The 26,578-nt window shown below is 47.8% G+C and overlaps 9 protein-coding genes across 9 annotated transcripts; 6 read left to right on the forward strand and 3 right to left on the reverse strand.

Annotated features, from left to right (window-relative positions):
- Nucleotides 1-1,258: 1,258 nt before the first annotated feature.
- EYB26_003860 (uncharacterized protein) lies at nt 1,259-3,341 on the forward strand (the record flags this gene model as incomplete). The annotated part of the gene is made up of 2 exons (XM_054263154.1): nt 1,259-1,301; nt 1,399-3,341. The coding sequence occupies 2 exons, from the start codon at nt 1,259-1,261 to the stop codon at nt 3,339-3,341; spliced, it is 1,986 nt and encodes a 661-aa protein (XP_054119129.1).
- A 788-nt stretch (nt 3,342-4,129) lies between these two features.
- Nucleotides 4,130-4,915, forward strand: EYB26_003861 (uncharacterized protein; the record flags this gene model as incomplete). The annotated part of the gene is made up of 2 exons (XM_054263155.1): nt 4,130-4,193; nt 4,269-4,915. 2 exons carry the CDS (start codon nt 4,130-4,132, stop codon nt 4,913-4,915), a joined length of 711 nt encoding a protein of 236 aa, XP_054119130.1.
- Nucleotides 4,916-5,283: 368 nt separating this feature from the next.
- Nucleotides 5,284-6,156, reverse strand: EYB26_003862 (uncharacterized protein; the record flags this gene model as incomplete). The annotated part of the gene is made up of 1 exon (XM_054263156.1): nt 5,284-6,156. The coding sequence occupies one exon, from the start codon at nt 6,154-6,156 to the stop codon at nt 5,284-5,286; it is 873 nt and encodes a 290-aa protein (XP_054119131.1).
- A 626-nt stretch (nt 6,157-6,782) lies between these two features.
- On the forward strand, nt 6,783-12,779 carry EYB26_003863 (uncharacterized protein; the record flags this gene model as incomplete). The annotated part of the gene is made up of 2 exons (XM_054263157.1): nt 6,783-7,074; nt 7,141-12,779. The coding sequence occupies 2 exons, from the start codon at nt 6,783-6,785 to the stop codon at nt 12,777-12,779; spliced, it is 5,931 nt and encodes a 1,976-aa protein (XP_054119132.1).
- Nucleotides 12,780-13,156: 377 nt separating this feature from the next.
- On the reverse strand, nt 13,157-13,876 carry EYB26_003864 (uncharacterized protein; the record flags this gene model as incomplete). The annotated part of the gene is made up of 1 exon (XM_054263158.1): nt 13,157-13,876. One exon carries the CDS (start codon nt 13,874-13,876, stop codon nt 13,157-13,159), a length of 720 nt encoding a protein of 239 aa, XP_054119133.1.
- Nucleotides 13,877-14,190: 314 nt separating this feature from the next.
- On the forward strand, nt 14,191-15,876 carry EYB26_003865 (uncharacterized protein; the record flags this gene model as incomplete). The annotated part of the gene is made up of 4 exons (XM_054263159.1): nt 14,191-14,250; nt 14,300-14,854; nt 14,914-15,054; nt 15,106-15,876. The coding sequence occupies 4 exons, from the start codon at nt 14,191-14,193 to the stop codon at nt 15,874-15,876; spliced, it is 1,527 nt and encodes a 508-aa protein (XP_054119134.1).
- A 393-nt stretch (nt 15,877-16,269) lies between these two features.
- Nucleotides 16,270-17,020, reverse strand: EYB26_003866 (uncharacterized protein; the record flags this gene model as incomplete). The annotated part of the gene is made up of 2 exons (XM_054263160.1): nt 16,270-16,759; nt 16,824-17,020. 2 exons carry the CDS (start codon nt 17,018-17,020, stop codon nt 16,270-16,272), a joined length of 687 nt encoding a protein of 228 aa, XP_054119135.1.
- Nucleotides 17,021-19,011: 1,991 nt separating this feature from the next.
- EYB26_003867 (uncharacterized protein) lies at nt 19,012-22,404 on the forward strand (the record flags this gene model as incomplete). The annotated part of the gene is made up of 3 exons (XM_054263161.1): nt 19,012-19,410; nt 19,479-22,220; nt 22,276-22,404. 3 exons carry the CDS (start codon nt 19,012-19,014, stop codon nt 22,402-22,404), a joined length of 3,270 nt encoding a protein of 1,089 aa, XP_054119136.1.
- A 1,657-nt stretch (nt 22,405-24,061) lies between these two features.
- On the forward strand, nt 24,062-26,295 carry EYB26_003868 (uncharacterized protein; the record flags this gene model as incomplete). Its single annotated transcript, XM_054263162.1, has 4 exons — nt 24,062-24,085; nt 24,144-24,191; nt 24,246-24,828; nt 24,890-26,295. 4 exons carry the CDS (start codon nt 24,062-24,064, stop codon nt 26,293-26,295), a joined length of 2,061 nt encoding a protein of 686 aa, XP_054119137.1.
- Nucleotides 26,296-26,578: the final 283 nt, after the last annotated feature.

The following is a 26,578-nucleotide window of genomic DNA, read 5'->3' on the forward strand; positions in this document are numbered from 1 at the left end:
ACATATGTAGAACAGATATTCAATAATAGTCGTCTGTCCAAGTGCTTAGCGATGCTGGGAGGAATCGCCTCGTTATCTGAAGGTGATAGACTGTCGGTATCCATATATACAACATGATTGTCTGGCCAGTAATTTATATATATCACTCCTCTGTATTTCTCGGCAAGCTTCATTGGGCTATTGCATTACAAAGGCATTGTAGGAGTGATACAACTTTCAACTTTGCGGGAATATTTAATCAGACTGTTTGCAGCCCTGCATTGAACATTCGCATTTTGCAGGAGTCAGGGCTATTCTTTGCCGGTGTCTAATACCCAATCTTATCTACTTTCCAATTCTTCTATTACTCGAATCACGACTAGCGACACTTTGATATTTTGCCCCCGTCTTTTCTAGTATATTGTTCCATTTATGGCAGTTCCGTCAGCGGCTTGCCGGTGGCCCTGACTAGGGCTTTGTTCACGAAACCCTAAGTCCGACGACTTTGTACCTATGGGATAGTATTTCGGTGCTAGTGCAACCAGCTGGATCACCAATTACATGATTAGATTGAGGAGAGCCTTCGTAGACAGATTGAGAGAGATGTTCGGGCTGAGGGAGGTTCACCATCAAGCCCGTAGGAGAGTGTGCTGTGGGTGAAATGATCTTGCCTCATTCAAAAATGGCACGACAACCAATCTGTATCCTATATGGAGTTGAAAGACAATTATTTATTGGCACATCTTCCCCGTGACCCCGGCGCATGAAAATCACGATATTTAGGGCTACCATGTAGATATGATATGCACGAAATGGGTGTCGTTGATTGGTCGGTTCGTATCATTGTACCGAATACTCCATACATAGCATATCTAGGTGGATCTAAACTAGATTTCAGATTAATAAAAAACAATAGGCCTTGCAATAACCAGCTTGTTTCCGGAAGAGGATCCATCAATTCGCTCTTCCTGCCTCGAGTACACCGTCGTCAATGTTGTGAGCCCTAACCCTGATAGGCCGAACTTTCCCCAATCAGGCTACCGTTGGCATATGGCGTCGATTCCACAATAAGGCTAGCGTCATTTTGACGGCAGTGGCTGCTTCAAACTTCAACCGTTCGTGGTCTAAGGCGTGTCTGAGGCAGCACGGCCCGTGCGGGGATTCCATTTCTAAGCATGGGGATTATCTAGTTATCTACAGCAACACCACCAACTTCCTTCATATAGAGAGGTCGCTGTATATAAGAAGCCCCTCATGCCGCTTGTCTCCTTGATCCCTCATGGACAAACTTCCGGTAGAGATCCTAACGAAGATCATCGACTGTGAGTCTCGAGACCCCAAATCTCGCCCACGTCCTCGTCCCATTCGTTCCAGCTTTCAGACAGTGTTTCCCAGGCTGATCAAAGTTCTACGATCTAGATCTCAACCCTCGAGACCAGGTCAAACTGCAACTTGTGTCACGTAAATTCTTCGAGTTATCGCGAGACAATCTTCTCTGGAGACTGCACTGCTATGAGAGCTCGGGCAAAGCGAACCGTAATGGATTCACGCCAGGCCATTCCTCTAGCACCCAGCCGTTGTCGTCGACATCGCCCTTGAGCACCCTTGGACCCCATACGCTTGGCACATTGATACAACCGCATCCTCAGTCTGTTTCCAAACTAAATGATAGCAATGACTATGCTGCTGTACCATCCATTGGACAGAGAAGCCGAGCCGCTGCCGAATGGGATCCTTCATACAAGACGGAAGACCCGGATTGGTATTCGGAATATATAGCTCGAAATGGGCCTGTTTCTTTCAGTTGGATGCAACGACCCATTACTGGTGGCCCTAATCGTTCGATGAGAGATGCCATGGGAATGGGTCTGCTTAGAGACTGGAGCTTTGCGCGAGAAGACCGAGTAATCGCTCCTCTGGATGACGGGACTGTTTGCATATGGGATATGAACTACTCTCATTCGAGTTCTGCAAACTCGTTAAAAGGCAGAATTACCGGGATGAGCAAGCCCGGTGTTCTAGTGACAAATATGTCCAAGCGAAGCGACAAGACACCTCCCCGCAGTCCTCCACTGGAGTTTCTGAATGTGGGCGAGTGCGTGACTGTAGATTCGATGCGGAGACGGGCGTATATCGCAGTTGGGAATATCCTCAACGAAGTGGACTTGGAAACTCTACGCGTTGTACATCAACAAAGATATGCTTGGTCGATATTTGCGTTGTCGCAGGAAACAGATTACTCGGTTCCGCTTACATTAGCTACGACTTTGAGCCTCCAGATTTATGATGCGCGTCTGTCTTCGCCGGAAGAAGAAGCAGAGATCAGTCTCCGGTGTGAAAGGACGCCAGGGCAATATATACCAAAGTCCGATCTTTATAGCCATCTTGATTGTCAAGTGTTGCAGTTACTTCCGAACGGACAACCACCTCAGCGCATTCGGAGCCCCGGCCCGCATCAGAAAGGCGCGGATTACGCACCATTATTCCAGCCTGGACCCTTGTCAATCTTACACCCGCCCACTCCGCATGTTAATACTATCCTTCTGGCAGGAAGGTTTCCCAGTATTTTATGTTACGACCGACGTACATTTCCCAGATTACAGACTGCCATTCACTCCGGAGGTCGGTTAGATGGACTAGCATCGATTCCAGCTCCAAGCTTTCCTGTTTGTTCGGACTCCAACTGGCAAGGCAAGCATACAATTGTGGCATGTGGCGAGTACAATGGAAGAGGGTCATTGGAGCTATACGATCTGAACTTTCACGGATCCGACCCTCAACACGAAGACAGCGAGTCACAAATGCAATCGGCGCGGTATCAAAATCGACAAAGCGCGGCAAGCTCTAAATTGTTATCTGTCGCATCGCACGGCGCCCGTATAGTCTTCTCAGATTCAAACGGCAATGTCAAATGGGTGGAACGTGATGGACGAACTCAGGTCCGATATTGGAACATCAACACAAGCAGACGACAGTCCAGAATAGCTTCTCCAGGAGACGTCGACGAATCGAATCAAGTACGCGGGTTATTCTTCACTTCAGATACTGGTATGAGGAACGACGTCGTTCGGAAAATTCTCCCTACAGATGCCAACTTGAATGGGGATGAACTTCTACTATGGACGGGAGATCGCATCGGACGTTTACGATTCTCGACTGATTTGGATGAAGATACAGACGACGAGATGAATGATCAGATGTCCCTTGATGGCGAGGAAGTAGATTTTACTGAAAGACAAGCTCGTCGAGAGTCACGGGTGCTCGAGAAACGTCGCGAGCAGGAATATGCTCAACGTATACGCAGGGCACTGGAAAGACAGGCGGATGAGGTGAGGTGGATGGGGCGCTTTGGAATGTCATGACGAGATTTGTATATAGTTGATGCACAATGCATTGTGCATTGAGCATCTAGATTGACGAGATTATGATACATGACTATCAATGAATGACACATTCGACCAAGGTACCTCTGTTCATAGACAAAAGTAGAATAAGCCTCGGCTCAGCACATCGTAGAGGCAAATCTATATATCCGACGGACACAACTACGGGCCGAAGTACCTCCAGCCTACTCCGTACACGATATTGCCCCGCTAAATGTATGTCCGAGTCAACGGTCTTAGCAGCAACCACTGTTCCAATTGGTAATCAATTATTCATCCTTCTCTGACAAACCAAACCATATGCAGTCCAACAGAAGAGTCGCGTGGTTTTTTTGCAATCCTTTATACTCTTTTTTCTTATATGACGAGGTGAATTTTTCATAAGATTGATTATTCAGATTAAATCAAAAGTCTGTGTTGCCGAACTCGTCGCTTTACTAGTATTTTGTCATCCGGTAACCCCGCATTCAATTGAAATTCCATTCTTTGAGCTTTGTTCTCGTCAAAATCAACTATCGGACGTCAATTTTTCTCTGAATACATCAATATACACTATCCTGCTATTCAATTCATCCTCAGGGATAAAGCACGGTATAACGAATCCTGCAGTTACCGGAAGTTCTATCGCAAACAGCCGCGGCAATATATTTATCACGGTTCCCTTCCGACCTCACCGAGTAGATTCGGAGTACACCGAGAGTTCACAAGTGAATTAAAGAAGACATAATTCGGATCCTCGTGGAATAATACACATCAAAATTTCCATCATGCCGTCTTTCACAGAGGATAATCTAACATTCGATCCCGTGGAGGATGTGGTCGCTGCCTTTAGTGAGTACATGCTACGATTGCTTCTCATTGCGCAACGAGATCTAGAACAAATCAATCTAACAATTACTTCCGCAGAAAACGGCCAGTTCGTAATCGTCCTCGACTCTCAAGACCGCGAAAATGAAGGCGATCTAATCATCGCCGCCGACGCCGTCACAGAAGCCCAAATGGCCTTTCTCGTGCGCTACTCTAGCGGCTACGTCTGCGCTCCCATCCTGCCTTCACACGCCGACAAACTCCTTTTACCTCAGATGGTAATTAACAATGCTGATCCATTGATTACTGCCTATACGATATCTATTGACTCGAATGATGCGTCTGTGACAACCGGTATATCGGCACATGACCGCTCATTGACGTGCCGGCAATTGGCAGACCCCAACATTAAAGCGGAGAATTTTAGACGACCAGGTCATATTCTACCCCTAAGGGCGAGGGAAGGTGGTGTTAGGGAGAGACGGGGTCATACAGAGGCTGCGATTGATTTGTGTCGGTTGGCGGGTCGGAATTTGGCGGGCGTTATTGGCGAGCTTGTGGAGGAAGGGGAGGTGGTTGACGGTGTGGCCGAGGTTACGGGGAATAATGGTATGATGAGGAGGGATTCCTGCCTCAAGTTTGGTAGGAGGTTTGGAATCAAGGTTACGACGATTGAGGATATGGTTGCATACCTTGAAAAGGTGGACCCGCAGGGAACTTTTGATTTTGTTAATGGGAAGGCTTGAGATTCTTGTTGTCTGGACACAAAAGCGTAGATGATCTATATCGTGTATAATAGCTACTTGTATCTATGGTTTCCCCTTTCTCTCTTGGAATAGAGGCTAGATCGGAGGTAGAAAAAAAAAAAAAAAAAAAAAAAGAATATATTTGCGTCATGAAAGCCAAGTTCTATACATTTTCTCAGTTCTAGGGTATCGATTTGTTTTTTTGAGCCCTCATCAAGGGTCTGGTAAATAAATAATGGTACATTCAATTTTGTAAATCCCACACGCAGGCCGCCCGAAAGTTAGATGTCTTTCAAATATCAAGTGAATGTCAACGCCGATGCAATGCTTAGAAACTCCAAATAGTACAGCGAAACAAACAAAATTTCTCAACGTTTTAGATGCGAATAGTCACGGAGGATTCCCATCATGTGGGTGTTTGTGGTCTTGCCGGTTCGTCGGGGTTTCTTGGTCTTCTTTTGTTCAACCTTTGGACGAGGCTTCACCACCTTATTTTTATTCGTAGGTATCATGCCAGCTTTTTCCAAATCTTCAATAACCTGTTGCTGATCAGGAACCTTGGTTTTTTCCCAGATGACGCGAAACTCATCGTCAAATTTATGCATCAGCGACGGATCGTTGGCCCAGACCATCTTTGGGTGATTGTCTTTCTTGTTTCGTGTCACCAACAATTTACCCTCCTGTTCGAGTTTATCGATGGTCTGCTCGACGCCGGACCAGCCTTCTTTCAAGTCTTTGACTAGTATACCCGTCATCGTCGTCTGTGACTGGAGCTTTTGGAGCAACTGCTCCTCCGAGCGAATATTGTGCGGCGGTCGGAAACTGAAGGTGCCTTTTCCATCGGCTCCCGATGGATCGTAATTCACTTTGTCATGGACTTGAAGAATACTTCGTAGCGCGTGAACGTAACCTTGGTCGTGCCGTCGCTCTTGTAGAGATAAGTATCCAACAATATCCTCGAAAGTCAACGGTGCGTTCTTCTCTTTCATTTTCTGAATGGCATAAAGAACATTTGTCATGATATCTTTGCCCGTACCGGTATCGGCAGGTTGCGAGTAGACGATGTTTGCCGGATCATGGCGGCGCGCTGGACCTGGGGTGCCCGGGGTGGATGGAGCTTGGGAAGAGGTGGAAGAAACAGGCTGGCTGCCGCCGATAATGCGTTTCTGTTGCGGCAGGCGTCCGGCAGATGATACGACGCTGGAGTTAAAGTTGTTGATTTGTTGTTGGAGATACGACATGATGTACCGGTTGGAGGCTTGCGAACAGGCTAAAAGAGTGACAGATAGTTTTCTCCAGGGCTGGAAAGGAGTTTAAAATGATCTGAATGACTGACTGGTGTTGAATTCCAGATAAATATCTCACCAAGCAGGGCCCTGAAAGTAAATTTAGTCATGCCCAGCGAGAGATATGAATAAAGAATAGTAAATGTCGAGGATGGAAGGTGAGTCGAAGGTGATCTTTGAGTCGCCTACATCATATGGCAACAAGATCACGTGACCTAATTCCAACCTGAGCTAAGCAAGCTCTCTCCGCGACTGAATGCAGCTTCTTCCTTCTCCAAGTCAATCACGGCGTATCGCTTTGTCGAGGGCCAGACAACAGACTCTCATTTCTTTAGTTTTCCTTTCTTATTGACATTTATTGCACTATCTACCTTGTATTCAATGCTTGATATGCATTGATTACCTCGACGCGCGCTGTGTGCTGGACAACAAACATTGCACATACGCGCCCAAGTCTATCATTGCCGCTCACTTTGCTTCCCGATCAACCCTCTAAAATTCATTTCTAATAATATCAATTGAACTGAGATCGCAATCGTCTTATAGCTGCTAGAAGCCTGTTGAGGCTACAGAAACTCAACATGGCTACAGCCTCTATCGAGATTCCTTTTCTCGCTTCGCACTACGGTATCACCGAAGACACATTGACCACAATTTCGCAAGCTCCGACAGTTGCTCTTGTGAATCAGTTGTTGGAAAGTATCACGGTCAAGGCTCGTGAATCCGATGAGCTGAAATCCGATAAGCTCCGCCTCGAAGTCGAGTTGGAGAATGCAGTCCGTGCCAGCGAGTCAAAGATCAAGGTGTTGAAGAACTCTGTTGAGAAGGGGTTGAACGAAACGGCTACCCTGCGCACCCGCCTTCAGGAGTCTGGTCAGTAATGTGTGCCAGTTTTACGTGCGCTTCGTCTAATTTTTTTTTTTTTTTTTCCTTTCGCAGAAAATGGTAGATCGACCCTCGAATCCGAGATCACGGCTCTCAAGTCGTCCACTACCTCGAATGAGTCCGAAGTCAACGGTTTAAAATCGCGTATATCATCTCTCGAGAGTTCGAACCGTGATACCTTGGCTCTTCTCGAGTCCAAGACTACTGCCTACGATAAACTGTCTGAAGAACTTACCACTACTCATCAAAAGACCGTTGAACTCCGACGTCAACTTTCTACTGCCGAACAGAACCTCCAGTCAGCAAACTCTTCATCCACGAGTTCCCGCTTCCGAGAACAGAGTCTTCAGCAGGAACTTGAGTTGACCAAGAAGAATAACGAATATTTCGAGGCCGAGCTCAAGGCTAAATCGGCTGAGTACCTCAAGTTCCGTAAAGAGAAGAACGCCAGAGTTGCCGAACTTCAACGAGAAATGGAGGAAGCTAGCTCAACGATTGATCAACTTCGCCGCAGCGAGAATGCCTTGAAGAGCCGGTTAGATGATATTGAGCACAAGTACGAGGAGTCAATTGCTGCTATGCAGTCGCTCAGGGAGGATGCTACTTCGACTTCTGAGGCACTCCGGATTGAACTTGAGAGCGCCAACCGCTTGGCCGAACTTCAGGGTAATGCAGCAGCAACCGCTAAACAACGTGTACAAGAGTGCCAGATTGCACTGGAGAAGGCACGTGATGATGCTGCTGAGGAAATTGCGAGGCTCCGCGCTGAAATCGAGACCGAACACTCTGATAAGGAGACTGCCGAACGCAAGGTTGCCGAGCTAGAAGCCAAGTTGAACCAAGCAGAGACACAAGCACCATTCAGCCCTGGTCCAATGAACGGAGGACCATCAACACCAATCCGCGCATCGACACCCATAGGCACATTCTCTCCGCGTACATCCAGAGGTCGCGGCGGTTTGACTTTGACGCAATTATACACCGAATATGATCGAGTCCGAAGTCAGCTTGTAGCTGAGCAACGCAACAATGCCGAGCTAAAAGCTACTCTCGATGAGATGGTTCAGGATCTAGAGTCTAGCAAGCCCGAAATCGACGAATTGCGTGCAGATCATGCAAGGCTTGAGAATGCAGTCGTGGAAATGTCAGAGGTCCTCGAGACTTCTGGGAAGGAACGCGATGAAGCGACACGTGAGGCGAGGAAGTGGCGCGGCCAAGTTGAGGGTCTTGCCAGAGAAACTGAAATTTTACGACAGCAACTTCGCGATCTCAGCGCTCAGGTTAAGGTTTTGGTACTCGAAGTTGCTCTCGCCAAGGAGGACCAGGAATACGATCGAGATGATTTGGAAAAGCTCGCTCGTAATGAGATTGAAGAATCTATGGCTTCGCTTAATGCTACAGGTCGCTTTATCACTCAGAATTTGACTACTTTCAAGGACCTTGGTGAGCTACAAGAGCAGAATGTCACATTGCGCCGCATGCTTCGAGAACTGGGCGACCGGATGGAGAGCCAAGAAGCCCGAGAAAGAGAGTCAGCTTACCTACAAGATCAGGAGGAATTGAAGGAATTGCGCATCCGGGTACAGACGTACCGAGACGAGATCATGAATCTTACTGCGCAAACTAAGAGCTATGTTAAGGAGCGGGATACGTTCCGTAGCATGCTCATGCGCAGAGGTCAAGGTGGCGGTGAGAGTTCCATCTTCTCACAGTCGGTTCCTCTTGGTTCCGCACCCCCCACGATACCACAGCAAACCGCCGATGGTACTGATTATGCAGACTTGCTCCGCAAAGTCCAAGCTCATTTCGATACGTTCCGTCAAGAAACAGCAACAGATCATTCTGCACTCAAACAGCAAGTGAACGACCTGTCTCGCAAGAACAGCGAACTTATGAACGAGGCTAGCCGATTGAATAGTCAATTGGGCGCAGCAGCACAGCGAGCCGAGTTGCTGCAGAACAACTTCAACCTGCTCAAGAACGAAAACGTGGAAATCCAGAAACGTTATTCGAACTTGCTCGAAAATGTCAACCGTCAAGATATCAAAACTCAGCAAGCTGCCGAGGATCTGGTTGCTGCTAAAGGAATGTGTGATAGTCTACAACGTGAAAACGCCAACCTCAAGGCAGAGAAGGATTTGTGGAAAAATATCGAAAAGCGACTCATCGACGATAACGAGTCTCTCAGGAATGAACGCGGCAGGCTAGATTCTCTGAATACTAACCTACAAAACATACTCAACGAACGCGAACACACCGATGCCGAGAGCCGTCGCCGTCTCCAGCACAACGTTGAATCTTTAGAGTCAGAGTTGCAATCCACCAAACGGAAGTTGAATGATGAGGTTGAGGACGCCAAGCGCGCAGCTTTGCGTCGCGAATACGAACACGAACAGTCCCAAAAGCGCATCGATGATCTGGTCACAAGTCTTAGCTCTGTTCGCGAGGAATTGATTGCTGTCAAGACGACGCGCGACCATTTGCAGACAAAGGTCGACGAACTCAGTGTCGAACTGAAGAGTGCTGAAGAAAAGCTCCAAGTACTGCAAACCAAGCCCGGTGCGGCTCCTGGTTCTACCACAGCGACGGCAGAAACTGAGCAGGCCCCTACTAGCGGTCTCACACGGGAACAAGAGTTGGCAATCGAAGTGTCAGAGCTGAAGCGAGATCTTGAGTTAGCTAGAACGGATTTGGAACATGCAAGGGAGCAAGTGGAGGATTACAAGGCAATCAGTCAGGCCACGGAGGAGCGTCTACAGTCGGTGACTGACACACAAGAGCAATACCGTGAGGAGACTGAACAACTGGTGGAGGAGAAGGATAGAATGATTCAAGAACTTGAGAAGCGCGTTGAAGAAATCTCATCCGAGCTTACGACAACCAACAATGAGCTGTCCAAGTTGCGCGATGAGCAGAGCGAGGTCTCACGACGAGTTGAGGACCAAAAGACAACCTATGAAGCTGAAATTTCACGACTCAGGGATGAAGCTGAACGACAGCTTGAGAATGCAAGGACGTATGAGCAGAGTGTGCAGGCACAAGCTGAAATTGCTCAGCAAGCTCAGCAGAACTATGAAAGCGAGCTTGTTAAGCACGCCGAAGCTGCCAAGCTCCTGCAAACGGTCCGCTCCGAAGCGAACCAACTACGCCTGGATATTGTCGATGTCAAAACTCAAGCAGAGAACGCCAAGAAAGACCTGGCCCAGAAGAAAGAGAGCTGGAGTGAACAGAAGGATCGTTTTGAGAGAGAAGTTTCGGATCTTCAGAAACGCCGGGAGGAAGTGCTACATCAGAATACTCTTCTACACAACCAATTAGAGAACATCACAAAACAGATCACAGCTCTGCAAAGAGACCGTGCGAACATTGTTGCGGAAGAGGAAGAATCTGAGGGCACGAGTTCTAGTCTTGAGTCACTTCAAGAGGTTATCAAATATCTGCGACGAGAAAAGGAGATTGTTGATGTTCAATATCACTTGTCTACTCAGGAAAGCAAGCGCCTGCGTCAACAGCTGGACTACACGCAATCTCAACTGGATGACACACGGCTCAAGTTGGAACAGCAACGTCGTGCTACGCTTGACAGTGATCATCAAAGCCTCAGCCATAACAAGCTTGTTGAGACCTTGAATGAACTCAATGTGTTCCGCGAGAGCAGCGTTACACTACGCAACCAGGCTAGACAAGCAGAGGCAGCTCTCGCAGAAAAATCGGCCCGTGTTGATGAGCTTGTTCAACAAATCGAACCTCTTCAGAACAAGATCCGAGAACTAGAGAACCTTGTCGAAACTAAGGACGAAGAGATGAAGCTCATTCATGCCGACCGTGATCGCTGGCAACAACGCACAGAAAATATCTTGCAAAAGTATGATCGTGTCGATCCCACAGAAATGGAGAATCTCAAAGAGAAGCTCTTAACCTTGGAGAACGAGCGCGACGAGGCTATTGCTGCACGCGATACATTGCAACAACAAGTCGACGGCTTCCCAGAGCAACTTGCAAAGACGGCGGAAGACAGCAAGGCGGAGCTGCGTAGCAAACTAACTGAACAGTTTGTGAAGCGGTCAAAGGAACTCAGCGGGCGTATCAATGCCAAGCAATCTGAATTGAATGCGGTTCAACAAGAAAAGGAGGTTATTCAGCAGGAACTCACCAAAGCTCAGGAAGCACTCAACCAGCTCAAATCGAAACCAGTCGAGCAACAAACTACGCCAATGGAAGTCGAGGCCGCAACTGTCACTCCAGCCGTGCCCCAGCTTGCGCCTTCTGCTACTCCAGGAGGCGACGAGGAGAAGATCAAAGCACTGGAAGAAAAGGTTGCTCGTTTGGAGGCTGCTTTGGCCGAAAAGGAAGCCCAGTTCGACGCCAAGCTCAAGGAACGATCCGACAAGATGAAGGAAGCATACAACAACAAGGTAGCAGAGCTTCGCAAAAACCACCAGCAAGAATTGGAGAATGTCAAAGCACAGCAGCAAGCGACTACCGAAACCGGCCAACCTACAGAACTCACGATGCCTCGTACTCCTGCAAAGGGCGATTCTGGAGAGTTGCCTGAACTTACAGACAGCCAAGCCAAGGATCTTGTGGCTAAGAATGAAACAATCAAAGATATCATCAAGCGCAACATTCAAAACCAAGTTAACAAAGTTAAGGTACAATTGCAACAAGAAGCTCGGGCCCATGCCGCGGTTGCTGGTCCTAGTCCCGAGGCTGCCGCTGAGCTTGAGACTAAGCTTGCAGAAGAGCGAGAGCGTCTCAAGAAGGCGTCCGATGAGGCCATTGAGGAGAAGGTCAAATCAGCTATTGAGTTGAACGACAAGAAAATTGCTGTCAAGATCAGTATGCTCGAGTCGCGTGCTAAGACAGCTACAGCGAAACTCCAGGTTGTGCAGAAGGCAGCTACGGAAACTCCAGAAAAGCCAGTTCGCGAGGTCTGGGAGGTTGCCAAAGACGCAAAAGCGCCACCTGCTACCCCGGCAACTCCAGCAAAGCCTGCTCCGGCGCCAACCCAGACACCTGTTTCGACACCTGCCGCTGTCACTAATAACGTCGCTCCGGCGGCCGCTGCTACTCCAGCTCCGGTCCCAGCTCCCGCTGCTGCTCCTGCGGCCGCACAACCTCCAGCTCAGCAACAACAGGCCGAGAATCCCTTCGCAGCAATCAAAAATCAACAGGCTCCTCAAACTCAGCCACAGAATGTTTCAAGCCCTTTTGCAGTCATCAAGGATGGCCGAAATCAACCAGCTCAGCCCAATCAACAAGCTTCTATTCCTCCAAAACTACCAGCAGGCGCGGTTGGTAACCATCCCGGATCTGGACCCGCAGCATTACGGGCTCTACAGTCTGGACTCCCGATTGCACGGGGACGAGGCGGCGGACGCGGAGGTGGCACGGCTCATCAAACAACAGAACAGCAGCATCAACAAGGCCAACCAAGCCAGCGTGGTACTGGTATCCAACGAGGACGAGGACGTGGCCGTGGTGGTCAACATGTTCAGTCCAATGGACCTCAGAACGCGGGTCAGATTCAGGAAAGTCCTGGTGGCAACAGAGGCGCACTAAATGCTGGAGCACGGCAATTCATTCCTCAGGGCAACAAACGCCCGCGTGAAGATGGTGGCGAGACAACCAGTGGTGATGCCGGCGGTGCAGGAAAGAGAATCAGAGGCGGCGGACAAAACCGGGGATCGTGAAGAACGAAAAGAAAAGATCATATTGACAAGTCAAAATTTCCTTTGTCTACAAAAATTATATATTTGCATTTGATTCTCTTTGTATTCATGACCAATTTGTTATTATCTACACACAAGGACTGTGGGTGGTGTTAGGGGGTATGGATTTCATTTTTCAGATGTATTTACAATTGAGAAGATTTGTCGAGGTGAAGGGAGAGGAAATGTATTGTATGATGTTGCCTTGTGTTGGCGGTGATTTGAGCAAGTGATTCTTACGTAAATGCTTAATTGTACAACATTTTGATCCGATGCAAATGTTCATTTTGTGATTCTATGGGGTATATGAAAACAAAATCGTGACTCGTAAAACTGATCATCCGAACGATAGCTATATACTACCTCCTCTTACTCCCCCCACTAGCAGACAAACTGATCATCTTCGCCAACCCCTCCCGCTCCTTGTGCAAAACCAACAATCTCGCATCCTCAATCCTCTTCGCATTCGGCCGATGCGAATGGCCCTGCTCTTCAGCAGCCGGACCGACGAACCGTCTCCGTTTTCGTTGCCCAATCCCCGATCCAGCGGCCCAGATAACCACCCAGTCCTCAACCGTGGTGCCCTCGGCGATTTCGCATGAAGAGCAGATCTTGCTATGTGAGCCGATGGTGACGTTCCGGTTTATTATGGCTAGACAATCGACCACAGCCGCAGAACGGATGTATGACCCCGTCCGGATTGTGGCCTGAGGCCCTATAACCACCGAAGATGATATCCGCGTAAGTATCCCACCACTGCCATCTGTTGATGCACTACTGTTTGGCTCATTATCCCCGATTATAGTTTTCTCGCCAATTATACACCCATCACCGATTTGTATTGGTCCTTCGAACGAGTACAGTCTTGCGCGCGGATGGATTACGGTGCCCGAGCCGATTGTTATGGGGTATGTGCCGTGGAAAGTTGCTGTTTCAGAGACAGTGGTTGTCGAGTGGACGGATACAGGGGCTCGAGGGGGAGGAGCTGGGCCTGGTTGTTGATGGGAGGATGAGGAGACGCGTTGGCGTTGGGTGGAGGTTGAGGCTGAGGGTGGTGGTTTGAGGTATGTTGATGACATTGTAGTCTGCGATTAGAGAGTTGGTTCGGTATTTGTACGTGTTGAATGAGCCAGGTACTCAGATAAGGACTTTGCTGACTTGAATGGATGTTGGAAGATTCAAGATTTAGTTCGGATGTTGACGATAGATCGAGAGCTTTATCACGGAGATTCGCCAGATAGCCAATCAGAAGTCGTTATATGCGGAGAAGGCTGACCCAACTCCGTTTGGTCAAGGGGATCAATTCAACTGTGAACATTTCCAACTAGCACTAGACAAACGTTCAAAGGCGTAATTGACACGTTCTTCATTCAAAGAGGGTGCTTTGCTAGATATGGGTAACATTGGAGGACCAAGCAAAGGGTGCAATAGATGCAAGCGTCTCAAAGTCAAGGTAGTAATATCTACAGTTACCAGTAGTCCCTAAGCTGACATATTCCCAGTGCGATGAAGCAAGACCAGAATGTCTTCGCTGTGAACGTGCACAGCAAAAATGCACAGGGTATATTGAAACCGAGACATTCGACGCACGAGTCAGATACGAAACGGGCCTCGGTAATAGGAGGGTAACGCGAATCAGAAGATCCAAAGAAAAGGCTTTGGATGTCGTGGCGCCGGCACAGAAACATGTACCACCGAAAAAAGCATCAACGGAGAAAAATGCCTCTTTGCTTGAAGTAGCCGTTCTGCTATTCAAGACTGCCCATGTGGCATCTTATGATTCCCCGAATTTTAGCTGGAACCCATCTCAAGATGATTGTCTGGAACGTTTCATATCAATCATGAATGAATCAGATGACGATTCTAGTCTCAAACAGGCCATATCCGCTGTCTATAATGGATTCTATTCATTTATGTCGAAAAGCAAGGAGATGGAGACAGCTTCAGAGACTAGTTTTGCAGCTGCTGTATCACTCGCGCGAGCGGCGTTGGATGATCCGGTGGATAGTAAATCTGATGCTACTCTGTTGACTGTTTTGTTGTTGTCTATGTTTGAGGCGAGTTCCCACCATCCGGGTTTTGAGCAGATGAAGTTTGTTATACTAAATGTCTATAGAACTTCTGCAGCGTCAAGGATTACAGATCCCCGGCAAAGACTCATTGGATCGGTCTTGCACAATTGCTTCAACACCGAGGACCGGAGTCATTGGACAGTAGCGTTTCTCTATTTTGTCTTCATCAATTCTATTTCAGACTGGTAAGTCTCTCTTTTCAATTGGTGTGGATAAATCACTGATTATCTCGACAGGCAGCAGTAACCCTCGGTGGAGAAACAGAGACAATGAAGGAACTACTCGATCTCTCGAAATCTATCCCGCTACCTTGCAACATGCAACCCACCAACAACCTTGCTTCAATCGCAGAACGACTTGCTCGACTACGCTTGCAACTGGAAACCATCAACCTCTGCTCCAGGTTCGACGTGCAACGAACCACACTCCTAATGCAATTAGCCCAGCAAATTGATGGCGACCTTATGCGATGGCCAGACTACGTTCCTCCGAGCTGCCACCCTAAACAGAAGGCGCTAGATTTCTACTTGAATTATCCTGACTGGGAAGATACCTACCCTTCACTAGCTGTAGCACAAGACTGGAATCATTACCGATACCTGAGGATCATGGCTAATATTATCATATCGCGATGTGCGGCTGTGTTGCGTTTGTATTCGCAGGCGGCAGCGGCGGATCAGATTTGTGAGCAGATGGTGGATGAAGTATGTGCTTCGGTCATCTACTACATCGGCCGATTGAAGCTCAATTATGATGATGATGATGACGACGAGCCTGATATTCAAAGGAAGCAAGCAGGCTGTGTTGACGAAAAATATGCCATCGCTACCATCGGTGCGATGTTATTGTTGCCCAAATTACGATGGATTCTGCAGGCAGAGCCATCGCTGAGACCGAAACAGAGGACATGTTTGCAGCTGCATGTCAAGAAGATATTGCATTTTTATAGAATTCATGGCGTGGAGAGTGTTGACATATTGGATGAAGAATCTTTCAGTCTATTCTAACTAGAATCAATGCTGACATTAAACTGAAACCCAGAATTTATAGAGGTACAATCTGACAACGGAAATATATCTATATCTATATATATATACAATAGGCACATACTTAGTTACTTTCTTCTAGGCTCCAATGACCAATTGACCGTATAGCATCAATCCAACTTCGATGAGAAGGCAAATCACCACGTCTATCAAAATTCTAAAATCGATGACTCCATTGCAGCGCTTACTACATTCGTACCTAGGTAGGTTGGTACCGGGCTCATGGGGTGGAGAATGTCGACAAACCGGCTGAATATTCATACGTATATACGTCTATCATGCCATACCTATATACAAACGGGTATCATAACATCCCAATAATCTAAATCTATACATAGCACATGTTCACGACATCTATTCATCAAATCGACTAACCTCCCTCTCTTCCAAGTCACCCGGCTGATCCCCCGGCCTAATGCCGAAATTCCTCCTCCATTCCCACACCCCTCTGTCAACTTCCTCCTTCGTCATGCCTTCTCTGATCAAGCAGAACGTAACCCCCAACTCCGTCTGCACATTTCTGTTCCTCGCTTCATCATCGAAGAACAACATTTGATCATAGGGTATATTGCACGCTTGATGTATGCGCGTAAAATGTTGCGTCTTATCGCTGGGGAAGATTTGGATGTAATCAAAGTAATCCAAAGCGCGAACGGTGCGACGGCGCGTGTCCCGGGCGGCGGGGTTGTCAGTGAAGGTCGGTATTACGTGGAGGGCTTTGAGCATGTCGCGCGCGAGATCGGGGGCGTGGGTTCGGGAAGCGATGCCCAGGGGGATGTTGTGCGATTTTGCGCTGTAAAGGATTGAGGAGACGGCGGGGTAGAAGGCGAATGATTCTCCCCATCTGGTCGACAGTCGGAAACGGTCAGAAATATGAGAGGAATCAAGGGTGGCAGAAGGAGACTGACTTATCGACACATCGCGAATTGTTGTCTTTGGGTTTTACGGGGGCGCTGACATGCGTATCGACCCAGAATGGCCATAATGTGTAGTCAAGATCGAAGACGATGAGTTTTGGTAAAGGGAGCTTGTCGTTGAAGGTGGAGGGCGCGTTGGAGGGTTCTTCAGGGGGCAGGGAGTGATATGATTTTTGTCGGCGGAGCATTGTGCTGCAAGTTCGAAGATGGGATGCTTAACTAGACCACAATTATATACCAGGCGAACACGTATGTACTTCTGAAATATTGAGTCTGTACTGTACAAGAAGTTATGGCGTTGTAGAGACCTGATTGTGGGTGTTGAATGTTGATAACCTACCGGATGGGCTACCGTCAAGCCTTATCGCCGGCGGCTAAAACGTTTTGAGGCTTGAGCCCCACTTTCAACTTTGCCCGGTGCGAGCCAATCACAGCCCGAGTTTGCATATGATCATGCATGCGCTGGCACTCTCTGGATTCTAGATCGCATCCGATGAAGGGTTTCATTATTCCATACCTATAGCATATTCCGTAGTATACGAGCAGACTAAGTCAAGCCGGTAGCAAGAATCTGTCTCAATATAGAAATCTGTTGATGACAAGCAAGGGAGCGCATAGTCAATCTCGGCACATTCCTTACGACGTCACCGGGACCAGGCCACGACAGAACAGGTCAACTGTCTTGCGACTGTCAACGACCTAAGAGTGATATGATAGTACTAGCACCAGTAGTCAAGTCTAAAGCCAACTCCAGACTCCAGACCACTACGTAGCAGTAGCGGCCGCTGGACATGCCAGGTTCAGACTCTTACTTAGCCCTAACTTAGCTAGTTTTTCGACTGTGACATTTTTTCCTGGTTGATGCGTCAGCAGGGAAGCGAGGAAATATCGAGGCTTGTGGCCATCCCCAACGTCATGTGGTTGAGAATACAGGACAAGGGTAACTTTTCTTAAGTCCATGCATTGTTCTGATCCCCGCATCAATGAATTCACTCATATGTATGTTAGGAACCATTGGTACTCTCTGTACCCATGCTCCATCATGCCTGCTGCACACTACACATGTGACTGACTCGGCCATACCCGACCACCGACACTATCAAATTCAAGACAGAAACAAAAGAAGGATGGGCCAAAAAAGAAAACAAAAGAATGGTAAGACAGTCAGCAAACGCCGTAAACTCAGTGTCTCGTTTCAAACGGAGTACGGAGTACAGACATAGTAGTGTAGTACTCCGGAGGAGAACGTCAGCGACCCATTCAGCTCCCGGCGAGGCCCACTCTTTTCCCCGTTTTTCATACGGAGTAGATTTGCCATGGCCACTTGCCATGCCAGATTTTTGCAGTCCTTAGGACAGAGACTCAAGGAGAACTGTAATATGTTCGGAGGGACCCATGGAATAGATGGATGTTATTCGTTTGGGTAGAGACAGGGCAAAGTTTAGCAGGGAGAAGGGTTTGGGACAGTTGGAAAACAATAGCAATCTCTGGCAGTCAAACAAGGCGATGGTTGATGCAGTCTGGATTTGCTTGGAGCATCCAGACCAGTTACAACTTACCAGCAAGCAAGAACAATCGAGTGCGTATCCAATCGTAGACCAAATAATTACATACTGAAGGGAAAAAAAATTGAAAATCTTGGCCAAGAGTCGCCTCCAAGGCCAGTGGGGCGCGTCGGTTGGTCCGCCCCAGTTGCGTCCTGAATTTCCAGGCTGCCATCCCGCCTTCCAGATTAATTATTACCGTGTGTCCACTCGCCCGACGATTCCCACCTTCCGCCTTCACCTCGCTCACTCACCACGACTACCTGTCGACGACTCTCGACGCTCGACTGCCATCTCGCATCTTTGGATTAGTTGATATTCCGCCATTTAAGCAGTTCTAAACAGCCCTGTGATCAATAATCCTACTTTCATCCACCACATATGTCATCTCCATGATGTCTCCCTTGTCCTTCTAGTTGTGAGACCCGGCCATAATCTCGCCCTATCAGCCGGGCATTGTGGCCAGTGCCTCTTTGTACAAACAACTGCTTTCACTCACCGTTCACTCTCCTGTGTGTGTTGCACCTTACAACTTCCTCCCCGTGTGATGCACCCGTCACGTCCAACTCCGAGATCATAACCATCAAACGTATCATCATTCTATCCGACACCCGGCAGTATCGCCGCTCAACGCAATGGAGGTGCCGGGCTCGCGATCTCGAGTGCGAGACGCGTCACCAATACCAGCTTCTTCCGACCATATATCTCGTCCAACATCCTCTAAGTCGACTCGCCGACGAGAGGTAGAAAAACATCGCGAGGTCACAACCACCGTTGGGCCAACGCCCAGCATCGGCCAGTTTTCGTTTGCTCCGGCTACCCGCACCACAGTCGTTACTACCACCACAACCACCACCACCAACTTTCCTCCGCTTATCCTCAACCCCCCACGCTCAACTCGCGAACTGAATCCTAAGCTATATCCTCTTGCTTCATATCCTACTCCGTCCGCTCTACGAAATTTCCAGTTCGAACTCGATGGTCAGTCTGTTATCTTTAATGAACCAGAAGATACCGATGCCGTTCTACACGAGGTTAGTGTGACCGCTACACTCTAACCCTTGATTGTTTGTACGGCGTTTGTCAACTAACACCTCTACAGATACATGAACAACATGTCGCTCTGAAGTCATCAAAAGGTGTACTTACTTCGGTTGCAGGCTACGAAGGTTCCAGCCAGAACGCCAGCCCTCGTGCTTCCATTTCCCATCCCTCGAGTGTAGCAGCATCCAAACGTCGAGCTGTTTCCCCGTTTACGTATCCTGATGCATCTGGCAAACGTACACGGTCGTTGATGGCTCCCTTGGATTCTCGTGGGCAACAAAGAAAGAGTCGCCTAGGAGGGATTGCCTCCGCCACTAATTCGTCAGTGGCCGGCTTAGCCACCCCTGAAACCGAAACAACTCGTTTTCGCTTTGATCGACATGCTGCTCTGCGAAAACGTCTTCATACCGAGAAAGTCGGACAGTCTGTTGCCTCTGCTGCATCCTCTCACGGCGACGCCGCTCTTTCCCAGACCTCAACTCCAAGTCAGTCATTCGCTTCAAAACCTCGTATTCGAGAGCAGAGTCCAGTCGAGGCGACTCCAGCACTTGAAGATCAATCGAGCTCTATGACGCGTGTCTTATCGGACTACCATGGCCAAGATCCTCAGTCGGCTACAGAAGATGACGGATCTGGCGAAACTTTCTCTGCGGAGAACGAAGGGACTCAAGAATCGGAGCCCTATCAACAGACTGCTCCAACCGCTTTGTCCACTCATGGTTCAGTCCTCGGTCAAGACATGTGCTTGCCCAGCCCGAGTCTATCTCCAGTAACGGCCATGAATACTCACAACCCGGATTACTTTCTTGAGTTCCCAGACGACCAAGGAACAGATACTGACTCTAGCTTGGATAATCATGTTCCTGTTCTGTCCGACACTCTCCGGCAAAAGACTGTGCATAACGTTTCCAGCAGTCAACCATCTATGAGCAACGTCGCTGTCCAACCACGACCCACGTCATTAATGGATATCCCGGCCACACTAGAATTCTTTGAAGCCATACCGGACGAGATGAAGACTTATATGATGTATCAGCTCTTGAAACGTTGTCCCAAACCTACACTCCAGTTTGTCGCCGATATTGTCAACCCTGCTTTGAAGTGCGATTTTTTGGCTCTTTTACCCGCTGAACTGACTCTCAACATTGTGAAATATTTCGACTACCAAACTATGTGTCGGGCTTCCCAGGTTTCGAAGAAATGGCGTCACATTATTAACTCAGATGAACGACATTGGAAAGAGTTGTTTGAGAGCGCTGGATTCAAACTCCCCCCTGGCGAACTACAGAAGGCTATTAGAGAAGGTTGGGGTTGGCAATTTCCTAACGGACCCGAGGATTATGAAAAGGATATGTCTACCCCAACTCTCAAAGTTGATTCCGACTACTTCAATCAATCGTCCCATCTGTCTTCAAGCTTCTTGTCCAACCCGCTCTCGATGGATTCTATTTCGCCTCGTCGTTCAAAGAGGAAAGCCACCAATAGAACACCGACTCGAAAGACCGTCAGGCGTAAGCTGACGCCATCTCACAGAATTGGGTCCCCAGCCTCAGATTCATCAGACTGGATCAACGAGGCCTCACTTATTGAGGGTCCCACCGCCGCTGCAAATGCTGCGGCTGCTGCCATTCCCTATCCTGACGTTGGCCTCAGCTCACTCCGTAGTTTGCATCTTTATAAATCACTATATCGACGCCATCTTTCCATTCAAAAAAGCTGGATGCGCTCTGACTTGAAGCCAAGGCACCTAGCTTTCCGTGCTCATGATCGCCATGTCGTCACTTGTCTTCAATTCGACTCGGAAAAGATCCTCACTGGCAGCGATGACACCAAGATCCATGTATACGACACTAAGACTGGCGCCTTGAGGTCTGTTCTTGAAGGTCATGAAGGTGGTGTCTGGGCTTTGGAGTATCACCAGAATACACTTGTTTCGGGCTCCACGGATAGATCTGTGCGTGTCTGGGATATCGAAAAGGCCAAGTGTACGCAGGTATTCCACGGCCACACATCCACCGTACGATGCCTACAGATCCTGCTTCCCGCTGAAGTTGGAAAGAATCCAGATGGGTCTTCAATCATGATGCCCAAGGAACCCTTAATTATTACCGGGTCACGCGATTCCAATTTGCGAGTCTGGAAGTTGCCAAAACCGACTGACCCGTATTATCTCGATGCCGGCTCACATGCTGAGGACACGGACTGCCCCTATTTCCTACGTACTCTGTCAGGCCATCAATACTCTGTACGGGCTATTGCAGCGCATGGTGACACCTTAGTTTCAGGAAGCTACGACTGTACTGTTCGAGTCTGGAAAATCTCGACTGGAGAGTGCATGCATAGGCTACAAGGTCATACGCTCAAGGTTTACAGTGTCGTTCTGGATGTGGAGAGAAATCGTTGCATTAGTGGCTCGATGGACAATATGGTCAAAGTCTGGTCACTAGATACCGGAGCCTTGCTGTACAATCTAGAAGGTCATACATCACTCGTGGGACTCTTGGATCTTAAGGGCAACCGGTTGGTCTCTGGGGCGGCCGACTCAACACTTAGAATCTGGGATCCAGAGAACGGTCAGTGTAAGAACACGCTAACCGCCCACACTGGAGCCATTACCTGCTTCCAGCACGACGGCGAAAAGATCATCTCTGGCTCCGACCGGACACTCAAAATGTGGAATGTACGAAACGGTGAATGCGTCAAGGACCTTCTTCGAGATCTCAGCGGGGTGTGGCAAGTACGATTCAACGAACGTACTTGTGTGGCGGCGGTTCAGCGAGATGGCTTGACTTATATTGAGGTAAGCTTCAACTATTGATTTGTGAAACCCGTCCTGTAACTAACTTGTTTTAAAGGTTCTCGATTTTGGTGCTTTCCGAGATGGTGTTCCTGAATACCGACTTGGTAAACGCATACTAGTAGACCGCTTCGGTCTTTCCGTTGACAATGACGATGATGAAGATGACTACGACGCGACAGAATAACCAATTAAACATGGAGTATACCTTCAACTATACGAGCCGAATCTCTGAACTGCAGTGAACGAATCTCGGCAGATATCAACATACACATGATACCCTTTCATGACTATCGACTTCTTTCCATCTTGCGGGTTTGCATATTGCATAGCGTGGGCGGTCTTCCTCTCTTTCTCATATGGCATCTTTGATTGACAGGTGTTCGGTTCTTCGGGCTTGCGCAAAGTTACGACGTGCAACGTTTCCCCGATATCCTTGAGGTCTTGCGAGCATAACATATCGATCACAAACATCATTTTATTTTATACTGTCTATGGGCATACAAAGAGGGCTGGAGTTTTATTACCTTTTTATTTCATGACATCTTATATCTTATGTGTTTCTATCCATTTTCTTGTATGTGTTGGTTTTTTTCTTCTTTCTCTTCAGCATTTTCAGCTGTGCATCTGCAATCAGCAGGGGCGTGATTCATTTGTATCAAGTGTATTTGAGTATCCAACTTACAAAAGCATGAATGAACATTTAAATCATCTTGACAGCGTGATAAATAGTAACGATTTTGAAATGCGTAATGGTAGTATATCTAGCGGATATATGGGGGTCAGATTTAGCCCATACGAATAATACAGCACTAGGTGTGCCGTACATACTAGGATTTGAGGACAGTCCATGTCATCATATCAGCAACCAATTCCCCTTATCTTAGCAAGCAGCATGTCTGACTGATCAACAGGATAAATCATGTCTAAGTACAAGTAGATAAGCAATTTTTTAATAGTAGGTGGCCTATCTACAAGCTATCATTTGTCCAGAAACATGTGGAATCTACGGTTTTGTTTGTAGCCATGGTTTTCAACGTCAAAAAAAAGCGTGGTATGTAAAGGTATATAGACCTCGTTAGTTAGCGGTAAGAATGAATTACCACCAAGACATGGCCATTAGATTAATTGAGTAGAGGCGACGATCTCATTTTCTTCATAATACTTAATTGCCATTGATTCATACGAAAGACTGTTGAATACGATTGACCCTCGACAATACCGCTCCCAAGGATCCTGAAAACGAGAAAGTTGAAGGGCAATACTACCAGATCTTTCCCAAATCACCTCCATCTCTCTGATATGAGAATTTAAACGGGGTTTCCCTTCTGTGGCAGGCTTGGTTCTTTCTTGGGGGTGTGAACTAACACCTAATCTAGATGTTATAACCATCTATTTACGCCCAGTCCTGTCAGTTTTATTCTCTGCTTATTCATTTATTCTCTTCTGGACATTCCCTTCCTTCTCAGTCAAGTTTTTACATGAATATGCTTGCATATTTGCGTGGATTTAAAGGAAGACGTCATCTACAAACAAATTGACTAGCTGGGCGCAAGATCTTTATAACCCTCCCCCTCTTATTCTTGCTCTTTCTCCTTCACGCTTACTTGTCTGTATCTGATAAGGATCTTCCTATTGCTTTTCTTGCTTCATTATTCGTCTAAGTTAGTGAGATCAATATTGCTCTTCATATTGATCAGGGCTGGGGTTTTTCTTGTTAGTTTTAGTCTCTTTGCTTCTTTCTCTTGCTTCCTCTTTGGTAATTTTGAGGCTTGGACTTTGAGCCTGTTGACATTTTGATCCTCTCTTTCAGAGTAAGACCAGTTCTCTATTACACGCACAAGATGGCACGATTAAACTACACTGCAGTGAGTGACGTTCTTTTATTACTAACGTCTTACGTGACTGCTAACACAAAGCCTACAGAGAAAAATCAGCGGTGTCAAGGCTGGTCTAGCTGTGAAGAAGGATTTAGTAAGTCTTCAATTTTTCTTATAAAGCACACAAAATAATATTAATATGTCTCAGGCCAAACGCATTCCCACAACGCCAACCTTCAAAGTCCGGGAACCTGTCCTCGAAATCGACATCTCAGGCAAAGAATTGACAGACGATGGCTTCAACGAATTCATACTCGATCTTCGTGTTGCCTTGCAATCCGCAAGCCCCGAATATCCCCAAGGCGTCAACAAATTACAAGAACTACACCTAAAAGGAAATCGACTGACCATCAACGCCCTCGTGGAGCTCGCTAAAATTATCAATCTCAGCTCACGGGACCTCAAAGAGCTCGATATCTCGAACAATGAGATCAGCATCGTTACTGTGTCTGACGCGCAGAAATGGAAGTATTTCTTGCAGTCTTTTGGGCAGTGCTGTGTGATGAAGAAGATTGATTTCAGTGGAAATGCTTTGGGAACGCGAGGTATTGAGATTTTGGCGCGGGCATATATTCGTAGCGAGCTCGACTTTGTGGAGGTTGTTGAATTGGAGGAGGAGGAGGAGGAGGAGGATGGGGATGTTCCTGAGGATTTGATGCGGGAGCACTCCTCGAGACGTGATCATGAGACTGCTGTTACTGATCAGGGAACGAAGACAGCTTCTCGACGAGGTGAGTCACCGAAGGCCTCCATGCCCATAATGCAACAAGAAGAAACTGACAGAGATTGCAGGCTTACCCCAGGCATCTGCAACCAAGCACCATATTCTTACTGACGCGGAACTTCGACGCTACGCCTGCACCCGCGGCCTACGCTCAGTTCCATATCTCATCCTCCAAGATGTCGGCATGACTAACGGAGCGATCGTCCATCTTGCCGAAATGCTTAGACTCCATCGCGCCCCAGAAAATCTTTTGTCATTTCTTCCTGGAGGTAAACCACCTGTTCTTCCGCCGACCGAGCGGGGCCCCTGTGGTATTTATTGGTTGCCAAACAGTGGTCTCAGCATCTTATCGCTTCGACTCATGCAGCTCACGGAAGAGATAAAGGAGTCCGCGGCTGAGGCTGATTCCGAGGACGAGCTGATAGAGGATTTTGATGGCCTGGACATAGATTTAGATTACGAAGAAATTGAGCGTGCTCACGAAGAACAAGAGCGTCGTCGCCGCCACCGCCAGAAATTGACTGTCAATCTTGGCCGCACTATCAGTCAGCAGCGGATCCATGTATTAGCTACTGAGGGACTCCTACAGTCAGTTCTGTGGCATTGTGCTCTGCGCATGTTGGCGGTTGCCCGTACTATTTTGCTGGACTACTTGAATCGTCCACGCCCGGTCGAGGATGAATTGATCGCGGCCAGGAAGGCACGACAAGCCGCAATGCCTACAACCCTAGTCGCTCGAGCACGATCACCATTTGGCCGACCATATCATACAGGAGCAATCCTAGGAGCTCAGACCGAATATCAAATGCTGAAACCTCGAGAGCGTGTTGGATCACCGCCTCGGCGAACTTTTGATCCAGTAGAATCGGGTTTAAGTGTACCAACGTCAGTTCCGCCGATTGTGATGCCAGAATCATTGGCACATCGACAACATCGTAATCCTACTCCACGTGGGGCACTGATCTCTTCATTCCGGTTTAATCCTCAATCCTCAACTTTTGATGTAATGTTTCCAGCGATGCATCATCCGTCCGAGAATACATTGATGCAGACCAATCCTCCACCGGTCGCCTCAGCAATGCCAAATTACCCGCGTGGTGTTCAAAAAGACTTGGATTTTGAGCATATCTCCAAAAACGGCGCTAAATCTGTCGGCAACGGCAACAACCATCCAGCTTCGACCTCTCCACCCGGTCGCAACGGCAAGAAACCAGCGGCAGCGGAAGCGACGACCGACAACTATCGCTCCAAATACCAATTCGGTCTCCCATTACATCTCTGGCAACGCATCATCACCGAGTCGATGGGCGTTTACAATATCTTGCATCTCGACCAGCGGACCAAAATCATAAACTATGCCGCTAGCTGGAGCGCACTCGAGGCAGAGATGTCCATCAATGGCGCGGCGGAGCATCAGCAAATCTGGAAAATTCTTGATTGCATCGATTGCTTCACATATAAGCCTTTGTCTTGAGCAATCAAATGACAACGGTGGTAGTAATTGTTCCTCCTTGTTCGTTTTCTTGTCTCTTGAATTTTTACTTTCCTAATCGGGCCTTTTAGGAAGGAGCCAAACTTCCGTGAGGGTCGGCGCTGAACCCGAAAAGGAAATTTAGCCCTAATCGACTCGGTTCCAACTGCGCTTTTCTAATGGTTGTTGTCTCTTTTCTTTGCTTCGGGGTTTTCTTGCTTAAATCCATATTTCCTTCATTCTTGTACAAGTCACTTCTTAATTTTCCTTTTTCTTGAATATTGAC

The sequence above is a fragment of the Talaromyces marneffei genome, chromosome 3 (assembly GCF_009556855.1).
Source record: "Talaromyces marneffei chromosome 3, complete sequence".
NCBI classification, from domain to species: Eukaryota; Fungi; Ascomycota; class Eurotiomycetes; order Eurotiales; family Trichocomaceae; genus Talaromyces; species Talaromyces marneffei.